Below are 21,580 nucleotides of genomic sequence, written 5' to 3'. Positions count from 1 at the left end.
GTTACTTAGAGACAGTGCAGCCAATACGGTTTTGGTTCGGAGAAGCCTGGTGAAGGACGAGGATCATAAAGGTGAAGCGTCGGCCGTCACTCTTGTAGACAGCACCGTCAGGTACATTTCGGAATCAGGGTTTTAATGTCCACGCTATATTACGCTCGACAGGTAGTGGCAAAATGCGTAGAACAGTCAATCTACGATCTTATCTTGGGTAACATGCAGGTGCAAGATGTGTCGACGACCCGAGTGGATGATGCTCGATGTTGAGGAACACCCGAAGGAGGAAAAACCAACAACAGTTCAGGCGGGGGACTGGGCAGTGAGTTTATCGTCGGCAGTGCAGACAAGAGCTCAAATGACAGCCCGAGCAACGCAGCGTCCGCTCTCAACTCCCGTTACGATGTGTCTGAGCGTAACACAGGGAGAAATTAAAATTAGTCAAAGAGAATTAAGGCCCGAGTTTGAAAGCCTGCTTTGAAATAGTTGGGAAAAAGAAGAAAAGAAAAAGTAGTCGTAGGTCATTCCAGTATCAATTGGTAAACGGTGTTCTACACAGGGAATGCATATTTAGCTCGGGAAGCCGAGTCCAACAGCTTGTGTTACTGAAATATAAACGAGATACAGTGCTACGGCTAGGACAAGACGCCATTATGGCCGGACACCAGGGTGTTTTCGAAACGGTGCCTAGAATCACCAAGGAGTTCTTCTGGCCAGGTATCCAGAGTGACGATAAACGCTTTGTTCGCTTGTGCGACGTGTTCAAGCGCACAGTTCTAAAAGGAAGGGTTGATCCCGTACCTATGGGCAAAATGCTAGCCATCGACCTAACGTTTCAATGAGTGGCTATTGACATTGTCGGGTCAATTTCTCCAGTATGCGCCAAAGGCAATAGATACGTGCATACCCTGGTTGACGTGGACACTCGTTTTCCTGACGCTATTTCATTGAATACTATTCAGAGTATCCAACTGGTGGAAGGTCTTGTGGAGGTGTTGTCGCGTTATGGGTTCCCGAGGGAATTTTTTAGAGACGAGGGCTGAACTTCACGTCGGAGCAAATCACGGAGGTTAGCCGCCTTATGTCAGTAAGGCAGTTACTAATAACTTCATACCATCTCAAGTTTAATGGGCTTGTAGAGCAGTTCTACGGCACCCTGAAAACTATGATCAAGAAAATGCGCCACACGCCGCGGTGGCTCAGTGGTTAGGGCACTCGACTACTGATCCGGAGTTCCCGGGTTCGAACCCGACCGCGGCGGCTGCGTTTTTATGGAGGAAAAACGCTAAGGCGCCTGTGTGCTGTGCGATGTCAGTGCACGCTAAAGATCCCCAGGTGGTAGAAATCATTCCGGAGCCCTCCACTACGGAACTTATTATCCTTTCTTCTTTCACTCCCTCCTTTATCCCTTCCCTTACGGCGCGGTCCAGGTGTCCAACGATATATGAGACAGATACTGCGCCATTTCCGTTCCCCAAAAACTAATTATTATGATTATTAAATGCGCCATGAGAGACCTACTGTTGGGATAGATATCTCCGAGCTCTTTTGTTCACTTACCGCGAAGTACCGCAAACGAGTCTTGGTTTCTCGCCCTTTGAGATTATGTATGGCAGAACCGTTAGGTTCACTTCGAATACTCAAGGAGCCGTGGACTAATCAAGACATTGCGTCATATCTCAAGACAACATACACTTACGTTCTTGAGTTGCGGGGCAAGTTGGAGGAAACATGCAGGCTTGCACATCAGGGCCAAAAATGGGCGCGGGAAAGCTATAAGTGCCACTATGGCAAAAAAGCCACTCATAGAAATATGAATCCGGGCGACAGGGCTCTCATCCTGCTACGCACAGACAATAATGAGCTACTGATGCAATGATAGGGCCCTTACTTTGTGACGCAGAATAAAAATGACATGGATTATTAATTATTGTTAAATAACACGAAGAAGGCTTTTCATGCAAATATGTTGAAAAAATACGAAGACCTCTCGTATGGTACGCCCCCAAGGTAGCATGCTCGGCAGTGGCAGAGGAGACAGATGTTGCCGAGGTGCCCACGTGCAGTGGGAACAAATGTGTAGGATGGAATAAGGTGCTAATAAACCCCAATTTGGATGAAGACCGAAGTTCGCAAGATAAAGGCTCTACTCCAAAGCAAGGGGGATGTGTTTTCGAATGTGCCGGGCAAGACAGATGTCATATGTTCCAATTATATCTCTCTACAGATAGCCCAATCAGTGTGAAGAAATACCCACTAATTTCAGTAGTTCAAAAAAAATTGAAATGGAGGTGCGGGATATGTTGGAGCTTTGTTTGATTGAGATATCGTGGTCAGCATACAGTGCGCCTCTTGTGGATATCAAAAAGCTCGATGTACTAACCGGTTGTGTGTAGATTTTCTTCGGCTAAATGACATCATAGTACTTGATGCCGAGCCTATATCAAAAGTGGACGTGGAGTTCGCTAAGGTAGCTCAAAAAAGTTTTTTTTCTAATTTTTATTTAGCTAAAGTTTAATGGAAAATACCAATGGACATTCGTCGAAAGAGAAGACTGCATTTTCTTGGTCGTCAGGATATGTTTAAATGCATGCCCTTTCGTTTGAAGACAGCATCCGTAATATTCAGAAATCTGATGAGGAATGTTCTGGATGGGCTCAAAAATCTAGGACACTATATTGATGACATCCTGGTGGCAACAGATACGTGGGGAGGGCATGTAATTACGCCGTAAAAACTTATGAGAGAATTCAACAAGTCAGGTTTACCATAAAACCGACGAAATATTAGGTAGGCTTTGAAGCCATTTGTTTTCTCGGACGCAAGCTGGGGATGGGCCGCATCGTGACGAAAGACATCTTGGTCAAAATACAGCAAGCCCAGGCACCGACGATAACCACGGAAAAAGTACAGTCGTTCCTGGGTTTAACGGGATACCAAAGGAAACTTTATTCCCGATTATGCTCACACAGCCGCTCCGCTTGTCGAACTCACTAAGAAGGGTGCAAGCAATAAGCTGAATTGGACTGCTGAACATGAAAATGCATTCGTGATGTGAAAAGGGCATATGATAAAACCACCCGTTCTGCTTGCTCCAAATTTGGATAAAGATTTTTTCTTTGTACTGATGCGTCAGATAGAGCATTAGAAGTACTTTTGCAAGAGAATCGCATGCTATAATGCGGTATTTTCTAGCAGTAATAGATTATCGGCTAGTGTGCGCAACTGCTGCACTGTTGAAAAGTGATGCTCGGCGGTAGTGTGGGCGGTATAGAAATTTCACATTTATTTGCATGGGAGACATTTCAGAATTCAGAATTCAAACAGATCATCAGCCACTTGAACACTTAACCAAAACCAAAATGAACGATTGTAAAGTCATGAGATGGAGTTTACTTTGCGATAAAATTCGTGTCAGGTGAAATATATTAAAGGCAGAGGTAACTTAGGAGCGTACTTCATGAGTAGAGCCAACTAAACGTCTCTAGCTATCTCTGGGATGTATCTTTTTGTTGCTCTTGCTGCTGTCTTCTTATACAAGGTAATGGGTTGTGGACATTATTATGTTTATTAAGGACACCGTACGGACAACGGCAGTGGTGTGTCGATGTTACGTAAATGCAATTTGGTCTGCTGTATTAGTCGTAGGCTTTTAGTGTGTGCTTGGTGTCTGCGGTGTGTCGTGTGCTGGGTCCAGAATCGCTCCAGAGGATAGTCGGTTTGCTGGAAGGCTTGAAGATTGGGATGATGTAAGCAGATATTTATGGAAAAACTTTTTAGAGAGGGACCCCTTGTCACATATAGTAGGGCGTTTGAAATAGAAACATAAACTGAAGAAGTTTAGAGAAGACGACGAAGAAGACGATAAGCATGACGTGTATTACCCAAGAATAAGATGAAGTATACGGTGAGATGGGAAGAGGAAGATGGAATGATGATACAGTGAGATGGGCGAAGGGAAGAGGAAGGCGACGATGACAAAGATGACGTGTAGCAACGCCAAAGCTATTAAAAACGCGAGGGATAGCGTGCCACGCGGGGGGGGGGGGGGGGTCGCGGGAGAACAGAGAAGCGGAGGTTCCGGCGGGTCACGAACACCTCGGCCTGAAGAGAGCAACGCCGGCTACTGCACCGGTGATCTCGAGTTCTACGGCGTCGCACCGTGAACTTCCTTCCGTTCTTGAACCAGTTCCGGGGAGTCAACGGATGACGCAACCACCTGCTATGGCCAGGGGTGCCTCCACTGCTTTTCCACCCATTGGGGTTGTGCCCACGAAGCCAACAATGACAGCAACACCTTCACAGGCACTTCGACCGAGAGCTTGTACGACGCCGCCAATGATGCCGCCAGCAACGCCAGCCTGTGCAATTCGAACGCCACCTCGACGCCAGCTACTGAACCTATGCAGCGCTTCATCATCCCCGAACAGTGAGCACGAACGCCGCACGCTAGTGCACTGGGTGTTCCCTTTAGTGTGTATTGCTAGCCTGTGTTTTGTGTTAAGTTTGTTAATTTTGTGTGCTAGAGTTTTTGTCACGTAGGGTGTATTAAATTTGCGTCTGTGTAGGTACACCTGTCACATAGTCGATTCTCTCAGCCCGAGTCTTCTGCCGAGATCCGTGAGAACGTCATTGCGTTTACAGTCCCCTCCGGTCCTGGCGCCTTTTCATGAAAACGCCGATACTGAAGTTCAAAAAAGCGACGGGCTGAAGAAAGTCATCATATGCGCTAGTCGTTCTCTTGCCAAGGCCGAGGCTAACTATTCGAAAACTGAGGAGTATCTTGCCTTCATCTAGGCTACGTCAAAACTCCACCCCTACCTCTACGGACCACAGTTGGAGGTGGTCAGCGATCAGCACGCGCTGTGCTGGCATGCCAATCTGAAGGAACCCTCTGGTCGCCTCGCTCGATAGAGTCTGCACCTCCAGGAGTTTGTTGTCACTGTCGTTTACAATTCCGGACACAAGTGCTCTGACGCCGATTGCCTCTCACTGGCCCCTGTAGATGGACCGCCGTCGGACGACGATGAGGACGCCTTCCTGGGATCCATCAGCCCCAACTCTTTTGCACAGCAGCAGCGCTCGGACCCCGATCTAAAATGCCTTATCGAGTACTTGGAAGGCAAGGTTTCTTCACCCCCCCCCCGCCTTGTTGCACCGCCTTGTTGCACCTGCTTGTCTCCGCAAAGAATTAATTGTTTCACACGACGAGCCTACAGCTGGATATCTCGGGTTGACTCGCACCCTCCGCTGCATTCAGGAAAAGTATTACTGGCCCGACTGTCTTCCAATGTTGCACATTATGTGAAAACATGCTGAAGTTGTCAGAGACGAAAGACCCCCTCCCACCCGACCAGCAGGATTTCTGAACCCCATTGAACCCCCCTCATAGACTTTTCAGCAGATCGGCATAGACTTGCTTGGTCCTTTCCCAAACTGAACGTCTGGAAGTAAGTGCATCATCACACCGAGTGACTACCTGACCCGCTGCGCCGAGTCTAAAGCCCTACCGAACGGAACAGCAGCAGAAGTCGCCAAATTTTTCGTGGAGTGCATCCTTCTGTGACACGGCGCCCCGATGTGCTCATCACAGAGAGAGGAACAGCGTTCATGGCGGAAATAACGCAAGCCATCCTGCATTACAGCCAAACCAGCCACCTCAGGGCAGCTGCGTACCATCCGCACACCAACGAACTTAACGAGCGCCTGAGCAAAAGCATCGCCGAAATGCTCGCCTTGAATGTCAATGCTGAACACAAGATCTGGGACGTCACCCTGCCTTACGTCGTCTTCGCCTACAACACCGCAGTGCAGGACACCACCCAGGTGACGCCTTTTAGGCTCCTCTATGGCAGGGAGGCCACAACCACGCTAGACGCCATGCTGCCCAACTATAGCGAAGAAGAGAACGTCAATGTCGCCGTCACCTTCAACGCAAAGAAGATGGCCGAAAACTTGCCCCATTAAGGATTAATGACCAGTAGTGGACCGACGCCAGGCGCTACAACCTACGAAGACGCAAAACGGAATAGAAGCCAGGAGACCAAGTCTAGGTTTGAGCGCCCATTCGTCGCCGTAGATTGAGTGAAAAGCTCTTGCGCCGCTATTTTGGCCCGTACAAGGTTCTTCGTCGGCTAGTTGAGCTGGATTATGACATCATCCCTGACGCAATGACTATCTCAGTGACACTGCGTACGACCAGAAATTGTCCATGTCGTCCGTCTAAAGCTCTACTATGAGCGCTAAAGGAGACTGTTCCTACAGTCTGTGTTTATTTTCGGACGATCCGTTGTATTTGTTTCTAGTAGCCTTGTCTGTTTTTTTGCATTGGGTGGATCCTTCTTTGAGAGGGGAGTAATGGCGCGGATCGTTGTAGTGTTTGTTCATCCTTCAAAGCTGCCGCCACACAACTTTATCACTTCTTTCGCGATGCAAGACGCTACGAGATTTATCTCGATTGATCGTATCCAAGCAGAGCTGATTCTATGTTGTTCCAGAATGTTCTAGTAAATTTGGAAGCTTTATCTCGAAAGTTCGCTATCAGATTTAAATGGAGCACGGCTGGCAGCGGCGGGCATCTCTTCGACGACTGCCGAGCACACTTGTTGCTACGCCGCCGACGAGTGATTCCGTTCATTTTGGGTGCAAGTCAGCCCAAATAGAGTTTTGTTTAGACGCCATTTTTGCTGTTGTTCTGTTCCGCGGATTACAGTCACTACTTCGGGGCAATATTTTGCGCATTTCTCTATCACCTGATTGATAGTGCGAATATGATCCATTGTGGAATATCTTTTACAAAAGCCTGCCTGATCATTTGGTTGATTGAAGTCTAAGGTTGCCCTGACTGTTACCGATTACCTTTGTAAAGGGCTTGAAGACAACGGACAGCAAGCTGATAGGCCTCAAATTTTTCATGTCTATTGGCGTCCCCTTTCTTATGCATTTAGATAATGTTAGCGTTCTTCCAAGCTTCTCGTACGGTCGAGGTCATAAAGGATTGCGTATACTGGGTGGCTGATTTTCTAGCACAATCTCCTCTCCATGTTTCCAACGATTTGCTGTTCGCTGATCCTAACCAGCTGCTTTTCTCCTTTGCGTTGCTCCTAAGACCTTCATTGCTTCCTCTTTCGTTAGTGGCAGGATGAAGCACTGTTGTTCGCTACAGTCTCTCTCACTAACGTTCTGATTACATTGGCTACTTTAAAGATTTCTGTGGAACTCTACGGCTATTTCAATTATCTTTATCCGTTGCGGTGGCTGAATGGTAATGGCGCTCAGCTGCTGGCCCGAAGGACGCGGATTCAATCCCAGCCGCGGCGGTCGAATTTCGATGGAGGCGAAATTCTAGAGGCCCGTGTACAGTGCGATGTCAGTGCGCGTTAAAGAACCCCAGGTGGTCGAAATTCCCGGAGCTTTTCACTACGGCGTCTCTCATAGCCTGAGTCGCTTTGGGACGTTAAACCCCCATAAACCATAAACCATATTTCAACAATCTTATCCTTACTGCTAATGGCATTGCCCTCCTTGTCTCTTAGCGCATGCATCTGGTTTTACCTGCGCCTAATTTCCTCTTCACGGCTTTTAAGCTACCTCGATTCTTCAGAGCATGCTCGATTGTCTCCATATTAAACTTCCTTATGTCGGCTACCTTGCACTCATCAACCTTATCTATATTTTCTTATACCCTGCTCTTTCTCTTGCAACAACAAAATATGAGACAAATGTAAAAAACATGTCGCATCGTCGCCTCCTGCTCTCCATGACACTCGCTCAACGAGTACCACATGTGGCTGGGTAGGCAGTGAAAAGCCACAGAACCAGCTTGCCGAGGAAGCTTGCACGTTCAAGTGTGCGTCGTTCATAGTCTGCGCGCCAGAAAACCTCCGCCTGATTTGTTTTAAGAACTATCACGTAATTCAACAGCCTGGCCAGCAAGATTCGGTTATAGTGAAACGGGTTCAGAAAAGAATATCGTTCTTGGAGAGATTGCTACTCTGACCAAAAGCCAAAAAGCTCTGGGACGACTTCTGACTTCGTGCGCAAAAGAATGGCGCCTGCATTGTGACAGCTATTTTTTTCGTCTTTGGTCCACATTTTCAATCAGCGAGGTGAAGTGTCGTGCGGCCCGACTTATGCTGCGCTCTTGAACACTTTTGTCGTCTATCGTTTGTGCAACACCAGTATCAGAAGCGCTTATTCTTATAGTGCAGGAGGCCTCTCGGGGTATGTGTAATATTTGTGTACCGTTTCTCTTTCCCTTGTCCAATTGTAGGCGTGCAGAAAATGCGGAATAGCTGGTTACAGCAAATTTTCCAGCACGTTGTCTCTCAATTATTAACCCATGGACTTTTAGAAGAGTGCTGTCCTGCGGTTTTCAAGTTAGAATTTTGTCTCCCACGTTACACGCATGCGAAGCGACTTTGATAAACTACTTGCGTTTTTCCATAAAAAAAAGGTGTACTGAGGTTCCACCATTCAGCGCATTTTTAAAAACTGTGCAAACCGTCTTTACATGAAATACGTTATTCCATGCCGAAAAGAGCTTTGTTAAAAGTTGTATTGACGTACATAAACAGTAGATGCTACAATATGAGCGACAACTTTGCTTGAATAAAAAGAAAGTTATGAGCTATAAATTAGAGTCGGAGTTTTGTTAGTGTAAAAACAGGTTTGTTTCGATTCAAAACTCTGATTATCTTCTTTTTCGAATTGTTATATGCACTTCGGAATTCGAACACGGGAAATTTAGATCAGAAATTAGCCGTTACGTAGAAAGAAAATTGAGTAACTTCGATTCCAGATTTTTCAATTTATGTGGCCGTAGAAATGAAACATTGCGTAAAAATTATTTTATAAAATGTTTTGCGAGTATCTTCTCGCATGCTATGTGCCAAAAATTTATTGTATTATTTTAATTTTTGCCCCTCTCCTGCGATGGTCGTGCTTAGTCCTTGCAGGAATGTCGGGACATTATTCACTGACGAGGGCTGAGTATGGGCATATTGCCAGTGCAAATTTCGGGCCTTTATAAGTAGACTGCCTTAATATGGGCGTAGTCCTAGCGCGAATGTCGAGCCATTGTGCATAGATCGGCCCAGACGGGCATAGTCCTGGCGCGAACGTCGGGCCACTGTTGTCTGACTGACTGAACATAGGGCCTGTCTTGGAATGAGTGATGGGCCATTGTTAAAAACCGTCTCTGATTTCTCGAAAATTTATGTAGGACCAACGTTTATGCAAAAATTTTTGCCACACTTATGCCAATGCGCTGCCAATTTTTGTGCTGCTTGGGATAAAACGGGTCAAAAGAAGTGGAGTCATACTGGATCGTGTGTGCGGGAGACACCCAGATCCTACGTGGTCGGCTGGTTGCAAATTCAACAAGGACAAATGAACGGAGACGCTGGGCAATTACACGGAGCTGAGATCAGTAAAAACGAAGGGTGCGCGTGTGCAGGATGCCATCATGAATAACAATGGGGCAGAAAAGGACCTGACAATGAATAACTGGACGCAGGAGGAGTCCTGGCGCTGCTGGTCTATGATGCACAAAATCGCAGATGGCTAAAAGACAGGGGCCGGCTGTCTCCAGAGTCGGGTGGTTCCACCGGGTGACGAGAGAAGCAGCCGGCTTCTGGATGGAGGCGCCCAGACTTCGTTGAATATTCTTGGAGGCGCAACATCCAACGAGCAACCCCGCCTGTTTGGGCTTTTAGTGATGAAAGTCAACTAAATGCACAACTTGAAACTGATGGCCAATCAGGGGTTGAAATTAAACCGGGGCCTAATCTAATGCTAGACACTCCCGTTCTGTAAATAATTGGAATCTGTGGTACAAAGAATGTGGCTGGCATTGTCAATGACACATTCCTGACATTGGTGATTGGATCAGCAAGTGGATCAGAGAAGCAAAGGCTTCCTCTTATGCAGGGCGCAAGGTAAAAGGGGCGTCTTCCTAAAGGAGGCCAGTGGACGGATAAGCGATACTGGCAAACGTTCTGATGGTAACCGAGGAAATACGAGAAAAGGCAGAATAAAATACACTGTTTGGCAGAAGGTCCTAGGATCGCGTAGGGGCTCGATGATTACCATCGGGGTGACAAGTGCAGCTGTAGCACCCTCTTCGCTTTGGATGGTTGAAGTCCTCAGCTATAGTCAACTACAGAATGCTGTGTTGCTGTTGCGGTACATCGCACCTCCGCCAGGAATATAATCACAAGAAATATATTTCGAAGTGGTATCTAAAACAAACCGAACTAATCTTTTGGTGAACATATCTTTTGTGGTTCCCCTTTTTGCCGCTAGAAGCGCATAGAGCGAACATTCTATGATACTTGTGAGGGAAGCTCTTTGTTGTTTGAGGCCAGGACGGGAGTTTTGCGGACTAAGACATATCGACTAAGGTACCACGAGATAGCCATGTTGTGCGTTTCGTTCGGAGAGGAGGAGGAAACGGCTTGACACTTGATACTTTTCGTAAAGGGCTTCACGCTACAGTGGAAAGCAGCGAGGCTGATTTATTCAAGGCATTGTGGTTTAAGGACAATGAAGGGAAAGCATATTTTAAGCGGGTAGAAGTAGCCTAGCGAACGTTATCTGATTGGAGGCTAAAATCACAAGAGTAAAATTTCATAAGTCAAGGCGAGGCGGATTGAGCCACCGCCCGATTTAAACGGTCCATCCACCCATCCATCCATCCATCCATCCATCAGTAAGTCCGTCCGTAAGTCCGTCCGTCCGTCCGTCCGTCCGTCCGTCCATCCATCCATCCATCCATCCATCCATCCATCCATCCATCCATCCATCCATCCATCCATCCATCCATAAGTCCGTCCGTCCGTCCGTCCATCCATCCATCCATCCATCCATCCGTCCATTCGTCCATCCGTCCGTCCGTCCGTCCGTCCGTCCGTCCATCCATCCATCCAACCATCCATCCATCCATCCATCCATCCATCCATCCATCCATCCATCCATCCATCCATCCATCCATCCGTCCGTCCGTCCGTCCGTCCGTCCGTCCGTCCGTCCGTCCGTCCGTCCGTCCGTCCGTCCATCCGTCCGTCCGTCCATCCATCCATCATCCATCCATCCATCCATCCATCCATCCATCCATCCATCCATCCATCCATCCATCCATCCATCCATCCATCCATCCATCCATCCATCCATCCATCCATCCATCCGTCCGTCGATAATCAGTAAGCAGAGTGCCATCACTGAAGAGGGTCAGACTAGTTTCGGCAGAGTTTATAGTGACAACTGTTTTGTGTGAGTGTCGTTTTTGCAGTGGCTGATATTTGCAAACTGCATGCGGCGCGGAAATCCTGCTTTTCGCTTAGAAGAATCAGAAGAGAAACTCCTCAAATGTTAAAAATGGCGCAGAAGGGCGATGCTATGCGGAAAACTCGTGTTCCTGAATCAAATTCCTAATAAAAGTAAAAATCAAGCCAGTGAAAGTCTCTCATTTCACCTTGCCTCAAGAAAGCTTGTGAAGTGAAATCAAACCTCAAAACAATTATGCTTTGTTTTTTTTCTATGTGAGCAGGGCCTCCCATTCAGAGTTTGTCCCGCAGAGAGTTAACCAAGCAACAGTGTGCGGTGGAAGCAGCCTGATTTGTGGCAGTCGGGTGACCGGATTTTTTCATTATTACAAGCCTTGCTCACACAGTCCTGTCTGTATGACAATTCTTGACCAAAAATTTTATGACCCCTGTTCCTCACCCTCCATACACATCCGCCCTTGGCCAGTACGACTTTTTTTTTCTTTCCTAGACAGAAAGACAAATGAAAGGAAAGCGTTTTGCTGATGTTGCTGACATAAGAAAGAAACGACGGCGGCGCTGTGAAGGGTAACAAAAGATGAATTTAACCAATGCTCAAAAAATTGAATGAAAGATTAGACAAGTTTATTAGCGGAAGTGTTGAGCGCTCTGACCGGGATTGATGTTTCATGCTTAAAATGTGCATAAATAACTTCAAACAAAATTAAGTTGCGTTGCTCTTGAAAATGGGAATTGGGAGTGTGTACAGAGAGTGACTATCGATTGAGCCGAGAAGCAAATAGACGAGCTCCGCAGCGCCAGAACACACAGTTCCTCCTGTTCGTCATTGACGCACAGACAAAGCAGTTAGGCCTCTTCGTTGTTTACACGTATGGCCACGCCAACGTTCACGCTTTAGCATTGTACTCCCTTCGAGGGGCACTTATACGTTTGTACATAAGCGCTGTTTACGGGAAATGTTTTCTATGACGCAATTGAACGGCAAAAGCATAAATTGTTCAGCACAGAAATAATTTAAAAGATGGTCTCGCTGGGTCATACACTACGCATCTTTAATTTAAGTAATGACGTAATACGTGGTGTATCAAGGCACATTCGATCGCAATGCCCTTCTGGTTTCTTGAGAGAATATTTTCAGGCATAATAAAGCTATCATTGTAAGCGTTCTTTTGTGACATTCAGGAATAAGTTTCTCTCAAAAGTTTTTTTTTCAATTTTTTGAGGTCATAGGGTTTCATTTCGGTGTAGAGGGGCCGGTTTGGATTTGTAAGCATCTCTTCAGCAAGAACATAGCAGCCACCTATTTTTGTCGGGTAAACAGAACTCAATTTCTGTCTGCCATTGGGGCTAGTTTATTTACTGTCAGCTGTACTTGCCTGCCACAGCGGACATTTAGGAGGAAACGCACTCTACAACACATCAACGTAGACTGAACGCTAATTATAAATGATGTTGGGACTGTTCAAGGTATGGACTTTCTTTTTACAAAATCGTGTTCTGTGTTCAAAAAAATTATAGTAGCTCTGACTGAAGGGAATGGCGCGACATCAGTGGTTTATTTCTTGGCCATATATGCAGAACTGGTCATTCTTTAACTTGCATTCATGGATCACTGGGAGTCATTACACCACTCATAGCGCCGTCGTGCAGCGGTTAAACCATGCGCCACTGCCCTGCGGTGCCAAAGTGCGGCACCGGTGCTGCTTGTGCGTCCTGCGATGTGGCCAGTTTGCTCGCAATCCGGTAGGCAGGTTGTGATGACGCCTCAAAAGTGGCGTTACTTAGGTGGCCCATCTCGTTTCTTTTCTGGGAATCTATTGCTCACAATGCCGACCACGGAGCTAAAGCCGCATTTTCTATACAACAGAAGCCTGACCACTACCACAATAGAACAACGATTAAGTATTCACAATCCTATGGGAATTTCCTTAAAAAGGAATTAGCTAGTCATATGTAAAATGAAAGCTCCGCGAGCAATCTGCCAAGGATGCCTAGTTATGCTGCGTTTGAGAATTCCAAACACCCACGGGGTATCATAGGCTTTCTCAATACTGAAGACAGCTAAGCAGCGTTGATGTATGTGCATACGCGCTTCTAGAACATATTTTAAATGTGAACAGTATGAGTAGTTCTCTATCAGGTTTTTATATCCGCATTGATGAATTCCGAGTAGCAAAGGCTAATGCCTCGCTTTGTTAGGAGCTCGAAAAACGCCTAATCTAGGGCCGTGGTTAATATTATCACGTAGTGGTGATGTGAGTGCAGAGGTAAGGAATACAAGAAAGTAGGCTTGAAAAAATGTTTATTGGGCAGACTCGCGCCCGCAAAAACTGAGACTCGGCGGCAGCGATAGCCACAAGCGTGCTCGGCGGTCGACGAATCGAACACTCGCCAATCTCGGGCGTGATAAATAAAGAAGGCAACGATATTTCGAGATGCAGCCGGCAAAGTAAACGCAATAGTCTGCAGTAAAGTAGCGTCGCCTATGCCTGGTGCGATCAATCGAGATAAATCGGGTCACGTCTTGCATCAAAAACAAAGCGATGAAGCCGCGTGCCGGCAGCTTTCAAGAACGAACAGCCAGCCATTGTAAAGCTTTGCGTCAACATGATATTGCGAAAGCTTTCAGAATATTTGTGCCACTATAAATTTTAGGGCAAGTTGACGGAAATTCAGGTTTCGGGAATGCTGGAAAAAAAAGCATTTTCCTCAACTGTTCCGTACTCTCTGTGGCATCCATATTTTGGTGAAAATTTCTAAATGTGCTTCTACCGCACTCTCAAATATATGGGTCAGCATTTCGTTATGCAATTCGTCGGGCACTGCATGAATTTATTTACCGGCAGACAATACAGTATGAAATTTTAGCAGTTGTTTCAGATCAATAAAAGGTTCAGCTCTGCAAATATCCAGTGCACCCGTTTCCTTCCCAGACCCACCAGTCTGCCACACACCCCGTAACCACCATATCCCACCCGCTCTGCGGGAACGCACACACACACACACACACACACACACACACACACACACACACACACACACACACACACACACACACACACACACACACACACACACACACACACACACACACACACACACACACACACACACACACGCACACGCACGCACACACACACACACACACACACACACACACACACACACACACACACACACACACACACACACACACACACACACACACACACACACACGCGCGCGCGCGCGCGCGCGCGCACGCACGCACGCAGGCCGCTTCCAATCCTATGCGTAAGGCCATCATCCCTATTGGCAAATTGCTGCCGTGGCCTACACACAGGCGCGCCACGTTGAAGCCGCTGGCTACACACCATGCACCTTCCTCTATCGGCCCCTCCCTACGTCAAGGCCTCAACCAACTGGTTTTTACATGTCTCTACCCGCCACTTTCATCCTAGAAGGCCACACAGTTCGCGAGACATTTACTTACTTCGTCACTCTTCTCCCCGTGCCCAGATACTTGCTGAAAACAGGCTCGTATGCATTTAGTGCCTCTCTAGTCCCCAAAACTAGGTTGGCCATGGATGCAGCACTCGCCGACTTAAGTGCGCGACCCATAACAATGCGGTGGATCCTTGATCACAGGTTCATTCCAGGCAATGAGCTGGCTTACTTGCTTTTCGGCGCTACTATACAACGGATGCCGATGATATTATCGATGAGCTCATCGATGACGAAGACGAAAAAGAAAATTAAACTCACTTTCTTCCCGAATGCTACACGCATCGAAAGTGGCGTTTAGGTAATCTATCTGTGCCATAACCATTCGCAGCGATGCGCGAAGCTCGCATCCATCTCCAAATACTGTTCAGTCTCCCTCACGCACCAACTAATATTTGACAATGTACTCATATCTCACCCCAGTGCTCCAACTGCTCACACATATATGCAGATATAGAGCCATTCATTGAACAGTAACACAGCCATCCAGTAACCCGCATGCCCTTTAATTCCCACCGGCACTGTGGTTCCCCTAGCTTCCTTCATGGGCTGTGATTATTCTAGTGCCCCTGTCTCTTTGGCCCAGGACATACATACTTTCGTGGCCCCCACAGCCATCCACTGACACAGCAATGCAACTAGTTAGGGACAACCTCGTCCATTTGTGAAAGACAGCTGCCAAAAAGCAAGGGAAGAGAATGTTTAACCAAAATTTAGCAGCTTTCCACACGTTTATAAAAAGGTGAGCAGGAGCACTCACCTGCATATGGTTAGTTTGAAACACCTTTTCCAAAGGAATATGAGAAATACCAAAGGCATGGAGGTGGAGGTGTGTATATGATAGCAATGGATACCTTTTAAAATAATTCTTTCTGTAAGATTCAATCGTTCGAAAGTACCACACCCAGTATATGTAGTCCACGTATTTTTTAAAATTGGCATCACCGCCGTCTTCGAAGTCAATGCCTGAAAGGCAAAATTACACATAAACTCAAATTAGGCATTTAATGCGCTGAGAAATTGTTCACCCATTATAGAAAAGTGTGGAAAAATGAAAATCAGTCAAATGTACCTCAAATGCATGGTTCCGTTATACGTAACATATATTACCTTGCATCTTATAAACGTTATTACGCTTTTACGAACAATAGCTTTCGTAAATACGATACAGGTTTCCCATTGAGTTTTTGCAAGTATTACAAGCGGGCAAGAACCACGTAGCGGCGTTTTCAGCACCATACAGGCTTGTTCTGAGTGCAAATTTCTGATCGGGATCATAATACGCAACATTTATCGGGAGAAAGTGCAGCGCTTTCCCTTTCGTGGCAGTCACATCTAAAGAGAGAAAAATTAATGCCTTAATACTGCCACATAATGCTTTGATGATGTCATTACTTCAGACCTTTGAAAAATGTGCGTTTTTCAGCCATATAGTAGTTGCCAGTGCGTACTTTGGAATAGGTGCTCTCACGACAATAGTGTGGCAGCACAGTTGAAGCTGTTCGTGGTAATTGCAGATGCAAGTGATAAGTACTGAAAGCTATCCTCGTTCCCTATTGTAAGAGTCTTGCTGTGCAGATTTGCATAGAACACCGCTTAGTGGAATAAAATACCTTGTATGCATTGCCCTGTTGTAAGCTGCCGGTAAGAATAAAATGAGAGCCGCCTTATGCGTGACATGTAAAATTTCATTCTTTTACCGACTTTTCGACGACGTAATGCCGGCCATACAAACACTACTACGAAAGAAGCAAACACTGCTTAGTCTTTCGATCTCCTCAGCTGTTTTCTTTTATTTTTGCTTACCACACACCTGCGTGGTTATAAATACAAAAAGATTTTGTACACAAGCAGGTTTCCCTGCTACGGTGTTGGACTCAGAGGTGAGGTGAGGCAGCTAATAAATTTAAAGCGAAAACATAACTACGCCACGTTCCTCGAATTTCGCCAACTGCGTCGCTTTGGCCTTCAGTGATTTTCTGCCGCTCTGACGCTGCACTAGCTCGACCATGTGAATAGCCACGTCATTCGCCGCAGTGATTCCGCCGCTGGCGTGCGCGCTCTCTCCGCCGCGCATGCGCTCTCCCGCTGCAGACCGGACGACTTCTCGCGCGCTTGGCCCCGGTTTAGAGGAGCGCATCGTTCGCCTATAGGCATAAACATAAATATTGGCGTCTTGTTTGACAATAGTAATCCTTTAATAACCTACTAATTTTCCTGTTCCGTGCATTAGAATTCAATACCGGAGTTTCAGAATGTCTTTGCGCAGTTCTTTCGCGGCACTACATTTTGATTTTCAATTTGCGCGGTTAAACAGTTGTGCCCTGCTTTTGCCTAACACACCTGAGGTATTGATTAAAAGTTTGCAATATAAATTTTGCGGCTTCTTATGTTTTGAACTAATTTTGTGCATTCAATGTCGAAGATATAATAAAAGGTATACGCAATATTGTTGTGATCTCTCTGTTGCTAGTTTTTGCAGTGATTTCGGAAGTTTTAGCAACTTCCATATAACAAGTATACACCCCGATTATCCTCATGCCATTGACAAAAAACACATAGCTACTTTTCTTTCCCGTGAAATAAATAGTTGATACAATGACTAGCATTACATATATTTTTATTCTTCACACTAGGAAAGAAAAAGGAATACGATGCTATAACTTCGCAAAAATATTTTGAGGAAGCAGTTCAGTGCATCGCATTTAAGTAATTTATATATGGCTGAACTGAGTGCTTGAAAAACATTGAGGGGCATAATCAATTATTTTCTAGATCCGGCTGATCAAAAATCCAAGCACGCCGTGAATATGGTATCTTTTTGCCTAGACACCGCAACATTGCTCTGGACGCAAAATATTAGCCACAAATAAAATCATAGGGAGAGTCGCAAAAACAGAACACATTTGTAGGTTATCACCATATATTCCAGGCTGAGAGGCATTGCACAAATATCACTCAATGAAATAGTAAAGGGAGAAATTGTGCCATACTTCCAAAATGAAAATGTTACTAAACATTTCAGCGCCTGCGGATGAGATTGGCTTCATGAGCATCTAGGCACTAGTTTTGAGCCTACTGCAGTGACTGAAACTGTACCGGGGCAGAACTCATTTTTTTCTTGCCGTCCACTGCAGTCTTAACAATTTTGCAGCCCCTCTCTACGTGTAGCCCAGCTGTACGATATGTTAAATTTCCTACTTTCGTAAAAACATTCTTTCGCTTCAGCGAAAAGTAGTTGCTGTTTTGCTCACCCCTTTCGTGTGGACATCTGATTCGTTTAGATTTCCAGCTTGCGAGCATGGAGTTTTGAAAATGATTGTTGGCCAGAGCGAACAGATTTCATTCTATTGTGAATGTTTTGAACAAGCAGGCGTTCTTGCCAGCTGATAGAGTGCGACGGCTACGTTTACAAAAATTTTCTATACTTCACGCAGTTCGTTTGAACTCACTGCCTTTGTTGTTCTTTGGTGAGCGCCTTTGAGTACACTAAAACGTCTGATGTGACCGCTGTTGCTTGCACTTCTACGAAGATTGATTTTTGTCTGTTGCGAGCAAGTAGGCATTTAATGTCTTCCTCACTACAGTCGAACTATTTTGGCGATTGCAAACCCGAGGGCAGAGTTTATGAGCAATTAAGAAAACCATTATCTTTTGATTTCGTCCCTGTACAAGAAAACACATTACTTTTGCTGCAGTGTAGCCTGCTATGAATATAAGGCCCTCTAATAAACTCCTGGGACAAAACACCTAACTTTGCATGGGATGTGGCAAATAACCAGAAGTAATCAATAAGCACTTGGATAAAATTAGGAGGCCGGGAGGGTTGACCTGCACAGAATTAACAAATGTGTTGGGAGCTGGGTGCCTTTTTTCTAGTTTTTTTTGCCTACCAAGGCTCACTTGGAAAATTTTAAGCCTTTAGGAGAGGATAAACCTTACACCCAATTGTACAGAATTAATTTATGTCCTACGCTAAAAACATCCTGGTTGCCTAAATCAATCCGGATGCTGTTATTACGGCAATTAATTGAACATCGCGTGTCTCTGTGTGTGAGTTTGTGTGTGGGGGGCGAGTTAAGAGGTGCATAAGCAGCTAAGGCTATCATGCGCCAAACATAGCGCTTGCAATATCTCATTGCTGTGCTGGCAGACTAGCTCAGATAAAAAATGTATTTGCCGATGACAGTTTCAACTTTCAGCAATGTAGCTAATCATGATGTCTTATTTCATTCTCTCCAAAAAGCAAGCGGCTGTGGAGAGGGTGGTGTTTGCTGTAAAATGATGTGAAATACTATTTTCTTAGTATTTCTAGTTTTTAGCATGAACATTAAGTATGGCTTAATGTGACACCTTTATAACGCTCACAAAGGTGATATTCTTGTTTAGTGGGTGCGAGGTTATGCCAAAGATATGTCGAATGCGAAGAAGACACGGCACATCTTCAATAAAGCATTTCTGGCAACTTAAACACTTCAACTCGACAAGGAGCGGCTTCACCGGTCGCAGTTTGTTGATTTCTCCATCCCATCTGGACAACCACTTTATTAGTTTGCTCTCCGCCTGTTTTAAGTGATCGGTATTCGGAATATTTACTTTCCCTCTTGTGCTTTGCTGAGCCCATGCCACCACAATCTTCAGCTCTTTCATTACTGTCTATGTAAGGACGGGTCGAGGCCCACCATAATTTTATTTCTCTACATCTTTCGGCTGTTTCCATGCTGTGGATTACATCTACAACTAACGAGTGTACAGTGTTTCTTGAGTGTTCATCATCATCATCAACCTGATTACACCCACTGCAGGGCAAAGGCCTCTCCCATGTCTCTCCAATTATTCATGCCCATTGCCAGCTGCGCCCACCATATGCCTACAAACGTCTTAACCTCATCCGCCCACCCGACTTTCTGCCACCCTCTGCTAAGCTCGCCTTCTCTTGGAATCCACTCCATTGCCCTAAGGACCAGCGGTTATCTTCTCTTCGCATTACATGCCCTGCCCAAGCCCATTTCTTGCACTTGATTTCGACTAGGATGTCATTCACTCGCGTTTTTTCCTTCACCTACTCTGTCCACTACCAGTCCGGATCATAAGGAAAACAACTAGAAAAATAAAAATGGAGTGCAACACATATGCCAGATTCTCTCAGATCATGAATGGCAGTTTGCACATGTCGCTCAAAAAAAAATATACAGCACTTATATCTTACCGTTGCTCACTTATGGGGCAGAAATGTGGAGAGTAACGGACAGGGTTCAGTTTAAGTTCAAAAAACCGCAGCGAGCTATGGAAAGAAAAATGAGTACAGCAGTTTTCTATCAGTTAGGGAGTCTGAGTTGAAACTGTCTTTAATCTTCACTTGTTACGTTTTTGGAATCGATGCAGACAGCAAAACAATCGGTTGCAAAGATTAATCGGCGTTTACCTGGTTGGCTACTTTATTTCTACACTGCACCTGCAAGATAAATGGTAGTTTTTTAACCTTGAAGTGCGCAGTATTCTTGTTATGATGTGCTCATGTGGGGATTGTTCCTTATGAATTCGTGTAATGAATGATGATTGCAAACTGCGGGGAATTCGTACTGTGGAGGATGCATTTTGGGCTTGTGTGCCATACCTGGTGATGTATCGAGTAACTCTGGTTCAAAGCGTTTATCCTGAAATCGCAGTAGTCAGTGCCTGATTGCTTATGGTTTATTACCAGTTCTGTTATTACGAGTGCTGTTCTATGCGCGCACTGGGTGACTGGAAAAACAGAGGTGCTCAGGAAAGGATTAAATACTAAAGACGCACGCGGATGTCTGCAAAGTTCTATATTCTCGGGGAGGATGATTGGTTTAAACATAAACGGTAGCTTGTGGGGTTTGACCTGGGGAGATAAGTACGTTCTCCCCACTCAATCGCGGCTGACACGGTTCAGAGCCGCCCGAACCCCACCCCGTGATCGCGTACGCTACCGAGCGCTCGCCGACCACGGCGGACCTTGCTCTGGGGGAACAAAGGAACGACACACTGGCTGACACAAAAAGGCATTTATTGCTACAGCAACAATAACGCCAGCTAGCAACAAGGCACGCTAATGAATCGAGGTCGTCCGACTCACCAGCAAGGTTCCGAGCGAATGTTCGCCTGCGCTACGGCAAGGGATATAAACTCCGCAGGCCGGAAGGGACGAGTACGGGAGCCTGTCTCCCCGTCGCTTCTTCGCCCCGCCGGCGAAGAGCGGAGCCGCCAGCGACGCGTCCGCTTAACCCGACGATCCCCGCCGAAGCCCCGAAGCCCCATCCCGCGCGCGGGCTTTGGCAGTCTCCGCGCAGCGATGCTGGCGCCCTCTCTTGCCAGTTAAGGTAACTCACAAGGGAATCCGCTCAGCCTCGAGGTGAGACCACCGCTGCACGGTGCCTCGCGGGAAAGCAAACTCAGGGGGCTGCAGGGCAGGTCCCCACATCCCCCCAACCTTAAATAGACCCACGCGCCTGAAAGTACATGCTATGGAGGAGTCTCCTGGTCTTCATGTCCTTGAGGCACGTCTTGTAGCGGAGGTCAGGCCGACAGCGTCCACGCAGACTTCCGCGGTATTCCGAAGGCGGCGTGAAGGTCTCCGCTGGGATGACTCGCATGGCTCGCGGACTACCGTGTCCGCAGGCCCGCGAATCGAAGGCCGGTGGGAAAACTGCAGGTCAGGATCCTGCAGTAGTCGCCAGGGCAGCAGCAGCCGGAGGTGACTGCTGACTGGTCTCGCCACAGCTGCCTCGGATGGATGCGGCGAACAGGATACAGGCCGCTCCGTCGCAGCAGGTGGCAGCAAGACGATGTGC

At 46.4% G+C, this 21,580-nt stretch overlaps 1 protein-coding gene across 1 annotated transcript in view; it reads right to left on the bottom strand.

Moving 5' to 3' along the window:
* LOC144108210 (uncharacterized) overlaps positions 1 to 21,580 on the bottom strand; it is a 247,110-nt gene that overhangs the window by 169,301 nt on the left and 56,229 nt on the right. The window contains exon 8 of the mRNA XM_077641489.1: positions 15,523 to 15,728. Coding sequence (XP_077497615.1) covers positions 15,523 to 15,728 — 206 coding nt within the window. The remainder of the gene's footprint in view (positions 1 to 15,522; positions 15,729 to 21,580) is intronic.

This window comes from Amblyomma americanum, chromosome 10, assembly GCF_052857255.1.
Source record: "Amblyomma americanum isolate KBUSLIRL-KWMA chromosome 10, ASM5285725v1, whole genome shotgun sequence".
NCBI lineage: Eukaryota > Metazoa > Arthropoda > Arachnida > Ixodida > Ixodidae > Amblyomma > Amblyomma americanum.
This window is presented reverse-complemented; position numbering and strand designations above follow the sequence as displayed.